General features: G+C 41.5%; 1 protein-coding gene across 13 annotated transcripts in view; it reads right to left on the bottom strand.

Annotated features, from left to right (window-relative positions):
- Positions 1-13,547, bottom strand: part of LOC111835101 (tight junction protein 1-like) — a 118,156-nt gene that overhangs the window by 38,451 nt on the left and 66,158 nt on the right. The window contains exon 1 of one of the 13 annotated variants that reach the window (XM_023795051.2): positions 10,814-10,915. The exons of 8 other annotated variants lie outside the window; for them this stretch is intronic. Coding sequence is in view for 1 of the 5 variants with exons in the window: in XM_023795049.2 (XP_023650817.1) it covers positions 10,369-10,395 (27 nt within the window). In the remaining 4 variants the exon portion in view is untranslated. Of the gene's footprint in view, positions 1-9,252; positions 9,272-9,302; positions 9,322-10,368; positions 10,916-13,547 lie in introns of those variants that run through there. 4 more of the 13 variants (XM_023795049.2, XM_023795050.2, XM_023795053.2 and 1 more) reach the window with 4 other exon arrangements.

Below are 13,547 nucleotides of genomic sequence, written 5' to 3'. Positions count from 1 at the left end.
TCAAATTTCCATATTGGTGCACCACTAATAATGACTACCTTACCATTTAAATAGGAGCAGGTTTGAATTTAAAATGGAATAATTCTGGGACTTGAAACAGCTGACAGAAAAAAGGTGGACCAAAATCTCAAAAAAATCTTTCTGGCACATTCAAAATCATTTAGATTTATATAGACTAATCTAATGGGTTAAACCCAAACAATTTTGTGTGTGCTCCCTGGGATTTGAACCTATGATCTTTGCATTGTTAGTGCAATGCTCTACTTTTTTTGAACTACAGGAGCCAAGAACCAGTCAGTTTTTTTTTTCCTTTTTCTTTTTAAACCACACAAAATTAAATCAAAAGACAAAGTCAAAGCTGCTGATTTCAAGCTTTTATCTTGACAATTTGGCTGTGGTAAATAAGATCAATGGAGTTGCTCTCTGGGTTCAAAGGTTACGATGGAGGGTCTTCTCTATGCTAATGTTTGTGAAGTACTGCCTGGATTGTATTTCATGACTGGCACGCATAGTTTGTCTAACCCTTTGTTCTCCTGCACCTAAAATCTGAATGATTTAATAACTAGCCAGGGATTTTCAGAGAACACAATTAGAACAGAACAAAATAGGAATGTTTGTCTGCACGTTACATACCTTACTGCTGTATGCACAAGAATTTCCCCCTGAGATCAATAGTTTCTCTTATTTCTTATCATTCCTTTAATATTCTATCTCCACAACAAGAAAAGCGACGGCTGATAGGTTAGACGCACAGCCAATAACTAGTTACCCTGAAGAGCAAAAAACTAAGCTAGCTAAAATAAACTACTTTAACTTCTGGAAATTCAAACTTCCATCAAAATTCCTAAAAACTTCTGACATTGATATTTCTCATTAGCTGGATAGGACATTCATTTTGGAACTTTAAAATATGTTCAGATTCAGGTTTCCCAAAATTGACTTTCAGATGACAAAATGTTTATTTCTATCAGTTATTTTTTATCCCATTTGAGAAAAGAGCTATAAAACATGATGAGGAAATGGACAAGACCCATTCACCATACAGCCTCAAAGTATACCAGAACTGAAAACTTTGAGCAATACAGCTGCAATGAGGAAAGCTAATCCTAGCAATATCATATGGTTCTAAATGATATCTTGGGTCAGTGTGTTCCAAAGAGGACCGTTCATTGGTCAGTTCTTTAGTCCAATCACAATGCATGCAGTGTTGATTGGCAATAAGTCAATCTAACTACAGGGTCAGAAACTATTCTCTATTAGGAAATCCTTTACTCAAAAACGTGAAAACCAACCTTCAAAGGGGCTGGAGAAAGACCTGGTTATTCTGCTAAACTGATTCTTGACCACCTCTAGGGACACACCGCACAAATTTTTCTCCTCCAACTTAATATCCATTTCAACGTCATACTATTGAGAAGTGTAGAGCCTCCAGCAACGGGGTCATTCAAAGGTGACTGCCAGGCTGAGGGAATCTGACTGTGGGCAGATCCGTCAATCAAGAGCAAGACCAATCAGCGAGAACTACACACAGTTCCCATCTGCAGAGCCAATCAGAAGGCAGGGAGTGATCAGCCAACTTGTAGAACTGCAAACATAGCAGGAATGTTCTGATAAGCAGTCACACTTTGGCAAAGGCCAGGCTTCACTGGCACTGAGGGAGGGATAAAACAGAGCTTGGGACAGAAGGCCGGGAAAGGGAGCTACTCCACCAAGATCTGGGTGCTATCGCTGTGTCCATGACCATGCCAATAATGCAATGGGGTAAGCGAAGCCATATTAATTACCACGTTACACACACACACACACACACACACACACACACAGGAATTGTTATACAAAAGTGCTTCCCTCATCGGCAGTACAGTGAGTTCTGTAATGAGAGGCACGCCTGCGTCACCTGTAGCCTTAATGGAGGGAAGCACACCTGATATGACCCATTTGCTATATACAGTTTGTTTCCACTTCAATTTACTCAGAGGAAAGGATCCATAAGAGTGTATTTTAAAAATAGTTACAGTGCAAAGAAAACAAAAATGGACTAAGCAGAAAATTAAGGCTCTCCAAAAGTGACCCCTTTATAAAGTCAACATCAGAGCTGCGCTTTGCCGGGACTAAAAACATGCATGAACAAGGGCCCCACCCCTGACATTTGAAAACAAAGGGTGTATTGAGTAGTGGTCTCAGGCTGGTAATGTATGTGTGCTGCAGGCCCAATTCAAGCCCTCACCAAGGGCCCAGCAACAGTACAAACACAGCCTGCTGACTGCCTCCAACAAAGGCGGGCCTTTCACATAGGACGTCTGTCTCATAGCCTACTCAAGAGAGAGCCCTGCCCACTAAAATGAATTCCCGAGCATTTCATACTGCGTGGCCACAATGGTCATGTTGTAGGGCAGCCTGAGGTATTCATAGATTTCATGAATTACCACTACTACCAACATGGCTGCCAGCATGTCTCAACACCCACACAAACAAACACACTCATGCATTAAAGCACGAGTTTCACTGCCGTCACAGAACAAACTGGAGAACCAATGAAATGTTCTAGCCTATTTGCCAATTAAAGTTTGTACCTGTAATGATGCAGTCAACATACAGCAGCAATTTAAAGAGCTGCAAAAGAGCCGCCTTAAAACATATTAACGCTAAAGCTAAAACTCATTTTTCAAAACATGCAAATAAAGCCACCACCATGCAAAGTTCGCATCCTGAACCTTTAACATTGCATGAAGGCAAACATGGATCCAGGGTATGAGAGACAACCACACACGTTCTTAAAGAAGCAGTAATCAGACTTATCAGGAAAAAACTGGGAGTATCTGGGTCTGCAGTGGTGGCTGAACCTATGGGGATTGTGGGTGATTGGATGCTTACAGAGGAAGCAAGCTCCTTGTGTTTACACATACTTCAGAGGCGAAAGGAAGAGATAAAAACTGGCTTAACTTCATCACAAGGAAAAGTCTGCAATGAAATTCACCTTTGTTGTCATTGTTGTGGATGTTGATTCAACGGAACAGTCCGGCACCCTGGTATCCCGGCACAAAGGCCAGGGCTGAGGTGCCATCACTGGCAGGTAAACCTACATTCAGAGGATTGCTGCCCCCACTTCAAGAGTTAACAAGAATACACCCGAGAATGAAGACCTAAGCTAAAAGGGAATACAATCCCTAGAGGACGTAAATGATTGAAAACAACAATTTTGCTCAAAGTAACTCCTTTCCAGATAAGCAGCAACATTTAACCAACATTCCTTGGAGGTGAAACAAAGCAAACTAACGACCACAGTAACTACCAGGTCCTGCTGACTGCCAGTTAATTGTTGGTTTGTCAATGTTTCAGGTCATATTGCACAGCAAGGATTATACCAGGAACATGAGGGACTTGCAAAAGTTCTTTACAAAAGACCATTGAAGTCTTTCATGTGTCAAGAGTGGTGCAACTCTCCAATTCACAAAACATGACAAACCAGTCCCTGTTTAAGACCTACTACATGACCAGGAATGATATGCAAGACTGTGTTCACACATGGTTGCATGGATGCCAGGTCTGATTCGAAGCCCAACTGTGTGTTACAATGTAACTGGTTAAAACAGATACTATGACGCATTCACCGTTCTCTCACCAAATTATGGAAGGTTTTTTGCCCCACATGGACTATATCTGTGACTCCATTGCACAGGGTTAAAAAACAGAGACACCCCCCCCCCCCCATCAAAACAGATGTGGCATGAAAGCAAACACTTTTCATAGTGAGAGATTTTAATGAAAAGGAATGAGAAGGAAACGTATACAAACACCTTAAAATGTTTGCTATAAATACTAACATGAAATATGACCAGCCTCTTTATGTCTAGCTACTATTTATAGTAGCAACAGAATGGTATTCCAGGTTTTCTGCCTGTTCAATTATTCTTAAGGAATAAATGGTCACTATTCCAGGATATTCTCAAAAAAAGTTGTATGGTAAGCACAAATCATTCCATTTGCTTTGGCAGTCAACCCCCCCCCCCCCCCTCCTCACATTCCTGAAGCCTTTACAATGATCCTCAACATTCCTACGTTTCACCACAAGTTAATAGCTGCTGCTGGACAGTATTAGTGCTGGGCAGAGAAGTGTGGGGAGGGGCAGTGGGGTTCAGAGACAGGGGCGCCAAACGGGCTGCTCATTTCTCCACGTTTCACCTCACAGACTTTCATCATGAGGTTGGTATGCAGACTGCACTATCAGCCACTAAGCACCATGGGGTTAGGGGGCAGACCTGACCAATCACACAAAGGCTGAAGGCCTGTCAGCCAATTAGCATGGCCCAGCTCCTACCTTTGAAAAGAGGCAATGAGAACAGCATACTTGAACGGAACGTTATTTTCAATTTGGCTAAAGGCAGATCGTTGAAAAACCTGTACTAATGGTCATCTTCACTGTTGTAGCTTGTGATATACTGTGTGCCTCTAGGTATGAAAAGCATACTTCTGTGGAAATTACTCTATAGTCACCCTATAATCATCAGATCACCTCAGCAATCAGCAGTGAGATTACATAATTTACTCATTCTGAACTTGAAATTATAGTCTCAGAGCTAATGTTTCAACCTACACAGATGGCCTAATAAATTTCCTTCTCTTTGGAGCAATTAAGTGAATGCGCAAGTCTTTTGGCTTGCATTCCATGCTTGGGCTGCAACAATGCGGAGCCCTAGTGAAGTACCAGTCTCAGCGCCCAGCTGCCCCTTGAGAGGTGCAGAGGGGATACGAAAGGCGAGCCAGAGTGAAGGGCGAAGCAGAGCCCAGCACAGCATCTGCAGCACGGCTGCCATCCGGCTGACCCAGAGCTGCTGAATACCCCCTGCCTGGCAGCACCAAGCAGACCACTGCTTCAGTCCCGGCACCCGGACCCTCTTTTCTGTTCCCCTTTGAATTACCCCCGCCTCGCCTGCACCCACACTGCATCGGCATGAAAACGATTTCCTGGTGGATTCAAGAAGGAAATAAAAGCAAACAAATGGGAAAGCAAAAAAAGATACTGACCTCCGGCCAACTCTCAGGTACTGGCCTAAAGGGCCCAAGATATGATCTACAGACATTTAAATAAACGCACAGGCTCAACTGGTGCCTCAGTGTGGCTCCACAAGAGATAAAATAAGCATCTAGCAAAATCGTGTGCCCCTAAACTCCTCTTCAGGGTAGGGAAATGCAAACAAAACAATTATAAAAACAATAGGGACGCAGAAGCTATGCTGCTTGGACCCCTAAAGTTCATTTACAGGCTATGTCAGTATTTTAAAAGCCAAGGAAGGAGTTCATAGCATGACATGATTCAGCCTTCGCACCGGGAAATAAAAAGACACCCAAAAGTTTCAGCACTTCCAGCCTGAGGTGGCAGGCAAGCCCATGTGGAAAACAGCAACGTTACTCAGTTAGTTCTGTGACAGTTTCACAAAGTAAAAAAAGAGCCCAAACCCAGCTTTTTTCTTGCATTATTCTGTAAAGCAACTGGACAACCAATATAGACTGCATCGACTGATACAGTCATTGTAAGCTGCATAGTTTATTAAAACCAAATAACTATAATTCTAGTTTGCATTCTAGAATTTGGGCTGTTACTAAAACATTACACTAAGGGACCAGAGTCTTGCAGTGTTTTTTCCAATGAAATGAACGCACAGTTCAGAGTCTCAAATCTACTCATACCTTGGACTGGTTTTATCCAGTAAAGAGTCCTGCTTTTCAGAAGAAAGAAAACTTGATACTGAAATAGACCCAGGCCCGGAACTCTCACCCCAGCTAACGAGGGAGTAAAAAGCATTAAGTAACCAAAAAGTTGTGTTGTCACCTATGAAAATGGAGGTGAAACTACTATGATGAGGAAGATTGAGGGCAAAAGAATTACAATCCGTACCGCATTCCAAACCTTTCACAGAGAAAGGAAGCTAAAAGGATGGCAAAAACTGCAGAAAACCCCCAACACACGGGTATTACATAATGATTGGCACTGAATGAGAGGTGCCCGACTTCTCAGACAGTCATGTGCTTTAAACTACAGGATAACGTGATCCTACATCGATCTTTTCCCACCATCCCAACCTGCTCATCTATATTCACCTACCCCTACAACGGAGGTCAATTCTCACAGTTGCTTCAGTTCCACAGGGAGCTTTAAAAAATAAAAAATAAAAAAGATAATCCCCACAAACTAAACACACAGAAACTATAAGTGCTGCTGAAGGCTTATATGAAAAAAATAAAATAATAATAATAATAATAATAATAATAATAATAATAATAATAATAATAATAATAAAACCCTACACCCCTTAATTTTCATGTTACAGTGCTGCTGGCATGGCGCTGGAATAATGGCGATCAGGTGGGTAAATGAATGAGACCAACACTCTTCTCTGAAATGAATCAGAAATAATTTTTCACGCTGCCTTTCCCTCACTCTGTCCATTGTTTAAGAATTAAACCATGACACAACACAATTCTTTGCAACCGGGAGAGAAATCAACATCTGCCCCAATGAAATTACAAAACCTTAACCTAGAAAGCTTCTATTTGTAACTTCAGAACTTTTGAGCAGGATTCTGTTACCGTGAAACAGGCGTACTGCAAAGCAATAGAACAAAATTTGCATTTCATCTTCTTGACCCATTTCAGGGCATACAATCTGTTGGCTCCAACACAGAAGCCAAGACTGAACTGCTGTTAATTTCACGCTTGTTGATTTCAGTAAACTTACACAGACATACATGTGCAACTAAAATAACACTTCAGCCTGCAGGTACTGGTTACAACATTGCTGTTCGGGACTCCATGTGGGGAAGATTTCAGTATAAATATCATTCAAAGAACTGCTCAATCCAGGGAGGTACTGATATATGTGTGGGTTAAAGAAAAAAGAAAAGTTTAAGGTTCCCTTCAAAAAAAAAAAAAAGGGTGGTGCCGGGGGTCAGAGGAAGGTCCCCCAGAGGACACTCCTTTACACAAGAGCGGGAAAAAAATACTTCAGAATGTAAACAACATAAAGCAGCAGAAACTGGAAAATTTCCCCTTGCTTGTACCAATCACTTTTTAATGCTACACATATGCAGCTGATATAGTTTTCTGTATTGGATAGAAAAATGACAGACAACAGACCTTTTCCATTTGTTCCATGTATAATACTTAAGAGTATAAAAGTTTGTAGGCAAGGACATTCAACAAAACAGTTTTGGCTAGCACTTAAGAGGACTAGGGCACAAACTCCTGATTAAAATATACAGCCTGAACCAAAAATAAAAAACAGTCCCCTGTATGCCCCTCTCCCATAAGTGGCCTGGGGGGTCACCACATTTCCTGTAGCTGCTTCTGATTTGCTTAGTTCATCAGTAAACTGAACTAGAGATATGGTCTCAGTCAGTCTTTGATGAGTAAATACGATACTCTAACGTTCCCAAGGGGACTGCTGATATTTAACATTGAGTAAATGGCCAGTGGAAAACACCACACGATAAGCCCTCTTTCAGCTCTCTTTCCCTCCACTTTGCTTGTAAATAAAAAGCTTGCCAGCTATTTTTAGATCCAGTGCTGAGAAACCAATTTATTTTTCCTGTGTTCCATGCAGCACAGCAAGCAGAGGGTAGAGGGGGTGACAATGGGGCTTAAATATAGCGGCTTTGAATGTCTTCATTTTTATGTAGGCTGTATCAGCAGGATTAATGGCTTTCACACATCTTTTGAAATGCTCACAAATCAGCCTCAGCATACAGCTCACTCTCAAGATTGTGTATATTCTACTGAATGAAGCGGGGCATCCAATTCTGTTACTGCAACAAATGTATGACACACCTTTTCCCCTCGAAGAGGGAAAGCAAAACTGTAACCCAGCAACACTGGGAATCACGAATGGCTGGAATCATATAACCCTCTGCAGTATCAAACTCACATCAAGATTTTATCAAATCAATTTGCAAATTCTTCCCTTTTTATACTAATGCATGTTTTCCAAGGGTGTTACAGTGCAGTCTCTTGTGGCGCCATCAGCTTGTTCAAAGAGCAGCACACTAACCAATAAAATGATCATTTTAATATGTTTTGGAGCTGAGTGGAAAAGCTAGATAAGTCCCAAAATGTGGCTGAAGGGCCATTCACATCCCGGCAGTCTAGCCCATGACTGAAGACATTCTGATCCTTTATCAAAGATAGAGGTCAAAGGCATTATGGTGCCCCACAGCAAGTCCTGTCAACAAGCAGGCTGCAATCCCCAAACAGTTCTATGTTCCCCTTGCTATATGGCAACTCCTTTTCATCCTCAGAAATCCACTGTAAGTTTACAAGTTACAAGCTGCTGTACTTTCAGAAGAAACCATGGGGATATTCAACGAAAGTTTTTGTCAACAAATATGTATAAAAGCAACAAGAGGGAACATGCAGTGTAACCAGGGAACTTCATAAAGTCACAAACTCTAAAAATTAATATGGCTGAATGTGTCACAGGTGGCCCAGCGTGACGGCTTTGTATTGTTTCACATTATGAGGGTCCTAACCCCAAAAATTGAATTATGTGAAGCACTGTATGGACGGAAAAGATGTTAGGCCAGCTTACAGAAGCACACGGCAAAAATTACTTTAAATTGTTTTCAAGGTTAAAAAAAATCCGATGATCCATGAATAACTGCCCTGCAGTGAATGAAGAGAGTAATATGATCTTTTTTGCTTTCAGGGGTATTCTTACCATATGCAATGGGGAATGGGGAAAAAAGACAAATGGGATTACATAGTTACACACATGACAACAAGAAGTGCAATTTGTTCACGGAAACACTTCACAAGAGATGTCACCCATAAAGACAGTGGAGAAACACAAGGTCAGGAAGCCAGACTTTTAGGTTTCAGGTGATGTGGTGTCTGCTTTGTATTAAATCCATCACCTATTACCGGGCAGAAAAGCATATGCTAATAGGCAATGATACATAAGGAATTTCTCGAGATAGAGAACTGAGGTAATACAATATTTAAAGCCCAAGTTCTCAAAGTCAAGCGACCTTTCAATAAATGACAGAAAACATGCGATCTGTAAGTGAAAGCATTTGCAACTCACAATCGCTTTCCTCTGAGAACAACGGTGACTATTAAGAACTTAAATCAAACAGCACCCTCTTTAACTGTGTACACAACCGCATTAAGTTTGCCAGGGTCAGTTACTGAATACTTAATATTTACAAGTAACTTCTCTTAGTTTCGGAGTAACAATAGTATGACAGTAAGATAACATACCAGAGGATTACGTCACCAGAAATGGTTTCGTCTCAACTGGCGAAACTCACCCGACTTGTCCATCTTCATTCTCTGAATTTAAATTACAAATACTTCACTGTCAGAATGCCGATCCAGGAACACAGTACTGCCGCATGTATGAAGGACCAGCGGATCGCTACGCCCATAAACCGCAGAGAGAGCGAGAGAAGTTTCAGGAAAACTATACACACAAACAAACCTGTCTTTCACACCGTTGGTGATTCTTATCTTACATATCCATGCAAAAAGCAAACCGATGTACCACTAAGATAAGGTTATCACTTTCCAGATCCATGGAGGCGAAAACCCTGCTGACAATATTGATGGGTATCTCACATCATATTGCAGCAACAATACAAAGACTGGAACTTATCCGGCTAGGTTAGACGGTCTTCAATGTATCAAACATCTCATACCAGCCGAGACAAATCATAAATTATCTTAAGGGTCCAGGACCTAAATCTCCCAGCATGCGCCACAAAGTGAATGTCAACCAAGATGCTAAAACCATAAGATAAAGCGTTCTGAGCGTTAAAACACAGGGAAGTCCTGAAAGCCGGGCGTAGCTCACGGTATGAATAGTTAATGTGTGAAAAGCAGACACCCACGAACAGGCACCAAAAAGCCCGAGTTTCCATCGGCCCGGCGAAGCGCCAACAGGTCCTCTCCCCCCCCCCCTTCTTACTGGGAGTGTAGATGAAGTGAACCGCTTTACTTATTATAGGCCGACAGCGAGCAGGTGCATGTTTGATCATAACTTACTAAACTGAAATTTGTCGCGATTCGGGGCGGGAGGGTGGGAACACCGGGAAAATCGCGCTAATATAAAAGGTTGGATAATATGTCCGCATGTGCACCTGGCGGCAGCTATGAGCACCGAGGGGAAAGTATGACGGTGGCATTTACACCGAATACCACGGTTAAGGAACAGCAACAGAAAGTAAGAGGGAACAGGCAGTGAGCGCCGGCAGCCGCCCCCTCCCTCCGCGGCTCCCCGGTACCCATGCAGCTCGGCCTCGCCGCACCATCAACGCGCCCCTTCACGGCTTCTCTTTTCTCCTTTTGGGACACTTCGCTCATCCGTTTGCACCCTACCTTGTTCGTAGCGCTTCTGGCAGACATTTTGAGCCCTTCCTCCCCGCGTAGAGCAAGTTTTCACGTCGGCGATGTAAATAACCACTCAAACCAAAATTACGGATGTCCTCCGGCTCGCTCGGTCCCTCGCCCAGCTGCTGCCGCGCCGGGCAGTGCGCCTTTATTCCCTCAGGACCCCGAACGACATGTCAACAAATCTATATCTAAAACAGTCCAAAGTTCATCATATAGCCAAGTGGCTAGCTCCGTGCGCTAACTAGCTACTTACTTTCCAATAAGGCTAACAAGTATCGATAGTAATGTGTGTGGTCTATTTTTCCTGGGAAAATCCGGCCGGAACAGTCGACCTAGTCCTCTCACAGTTTCCGTAGGAATGTGTTTTCCTGCAATAATGATGGTTTAAAAAAAAGTATGATTTATAAATAAAAAAAAAACGATGTAGCACCTCGGAAGCAACCGAATCAGACACAGCAGGTCAGGAAGGCTTCTCCCTGCTCCTCGCTTCTCCTCTCTCCAAGCAACAGCCGTGACATGTCTGACTGGGACAGTCCATTGTGTGCTGGAGGGGGGTGCACGTAACGGAGGAGGAAAGTACCAAATCCCGACTCTCAGCCTAACCTGGTCGCTGGTGATGGGAGTAGAGCTGCATGCCCAATGGAATGGGACGCAGTGTGTTTCCCCCATTATTTTTTGCTATATCCTTAACATGAGGCAAAAATTTTATAATTTCATGGTATGTTTTAATATCCAGTAATACGCAAAGCGAAAATACAAGAACTACTTAATTTCATTTAAAGGAAAGTTTAGGAATTACTCCTCAATACAGTATAATGTTAATGCTGTTTAGACAATCACAGTTTAGTAAAGTTTATGTAAAATATATTGCGGCGTGAAGTATGCTTGCCTGCTTATTAAGTTATAATTCATGTTACTTGTGACGTGCAGTGAAACATAAAATTAAATACGCTTCCAAATGTATAATCAGGGCAGTAATACTTAAACCGTACTTTGCTCTAGAAAGAATAGTCCCTTAAAATAGATTTTTTGTTTATGTTTAATCTCTTCATTACCGAAACTTTTCTAAACAGTGATATGCAATCATCGTTTCCTGCATTAACAGAACGCACAATTACATTTCTTACACTGTAATGGAAAATGGATTATGTTTAATAAGGTACGCACAATGCTAATCATCAACTGGAGCCCACACTATGATGCTTTAACAGAAAACTAAACCACAAGCTTATCAGCATGGTTTTGGTTTTGGTTAATAAGAAACCTCACAGGAAAACCGCCCGTTACCGTTATACAGACGACTTCCTATGGCTTTCCGGGACACCGCCTACAGGATGTGCAGGACTGTAGATCTCAGAATTCATTGTTTGAAGGCAGGCAGAGAGGATCACGGCTGTCCGCAAAATATAAGACCTATGGATCAAAAAACAATCCACCGCAATTAACTGTCTCTGATTATATGTTTGTCCTGGACGTTTTGTTTGGTAGCAATATTTCTTAGTTAGTTTTAAATCAAAGTATTTCTTAGTTATATTTAACTCGAAAAAATTTACTTTGATTTCTACAACTTAAAATGAACAATTTTTACCAAGCGCAGACCAGGAAACTAGTAATATTGCTAATAGATGGTGACACGCACAATAAACAAATGCAAATGTCTGTTTATGTAAAGCATAATTTTATTTGGCCCACAACCCTGACCAGTATAAGCAGTTAGAAGGTGAATGGATGGATGCATGGATGAATAATTCTAAAATTCGTTATTCCCTCTATTTAAAGCAACTTTCTGCAGATTTTTATATCCATGTCCTAAAAGGTGCTAATTCCACATATCACAAGACGTGCGCAAAACCGGCAAGTGCCCTTTAATCTACTAAAAATGGGACGTGATTCGTTATGAGCTGCCACTCATCTGGAAAGGATTATGCTGCTCAGTGCGGAGTGCCCCAGCTGCCTGGCCATCTTATTACACCAGGCGTTTACTTTCAGTAATTCGCTGACTCCTGACTTTCGCTGCTCTCGTGACCTGAATGTTCAGCTGGCCAGATCCAGAGAAGCTCCTCTCAAAGGTGGTCTCTACAGCCCACAGACAACATTCCTCAGAGAGGAAAATAAAAACATTTTCCAGTCCTGATTCAGCATAGCTGGAAAGAGTTGAGTATGGCCAGAGTCTGGGAGGTGCTTAGAGAATAAGAACATATTTTAAAAGAAAGGACATTTATGAGTCCTAGAGGTGCACTGTGACGTCAGCTTCTCTTATTATATGAAAAAACGCCATATTGTATTTATGGAACAGAAGAGACCACACAATAGCCAGCTGCTTAAGGAAAGCCGTCTTATTTTTGAAACATTCAGAATATGAATGACCCACAGCCCTGGAGGTGTAATTTCAGCTCCTCTATGCCAATACTACCTGATCAATGCAATTTAATTCCATGCTAAAATACAGGTTAATGAACTGCAATTGACCAATCATATTAGTTCCTGGAAAACAATGGGGCAACAACTGTTATAAAGGGAGTATTTTGAAAGTTTAAAGAATAACAATTATTTGAACTGAGTGAAGGCGATTTCATCTAATGACTTGCTGATTTGGGGGATATAATTTTATGTATAACCTGATTTGGAGATATAATTTTATGTATAACCTGATTTGGGAATATAATTTTATGTATATGCTGATTTGAAATATTCAACACAATGTCTCCCAGAGTTTATGCTAAATCAACACCACTGTTATTTTCAGTGGAAAGTGTATGTTTTTTTTTTTCAAATATGGTATTAGCTAAAGTGTTTTACCTTTTTAGTCACAGATAAGTTTTTTTCAATATTATACACTGTACATAAAGTACATTATCAGTCTATTTTTCACTATAGGCAATAATGGCAGCGTATATTACTAAGAAACAGCTGCTTGCATTCAAGTTATGTTACTTGCAGGAATAATGGGCAGTTTAATGGCCAAAATGTGCAAAGGCAACTGAGATGAGACATTTACTACTGGTACGAATGGGCCAACCCACCTCCCCAAAGTCTACCAGTACTTATGGCCAATACATGGCCAGCAGGCCCAGGGGAACCTACCAGCAGGAGACTGAGGGGTTCAGAGACAGGATTAGAATAGCAAAAATAGTATTTCATAAGAAGTATTACAGGGGGCTTCT

This window comes from Paramormyrops kingsleyae, chromosome 11 (assembly GCF_048594095.1).
Source record: "Paramormyrops kingsleyae isolate MSU_618 chromosome 11, PKINGS_0.4, whole genome shotgun sequence".
In the NCBI taxonomy this organism is placed as follows: Eukaryota; Metazoa; Chordata; class Actinopteri; order Osteoglossiformes; family Mormyridae; genus Paramormyrops; species Paramormyrops kingsleyae.
Note: the sequence above shows the minus strand (reverse complement) of the source record. Positions and strands in the feature narration are given on the sequence as shown.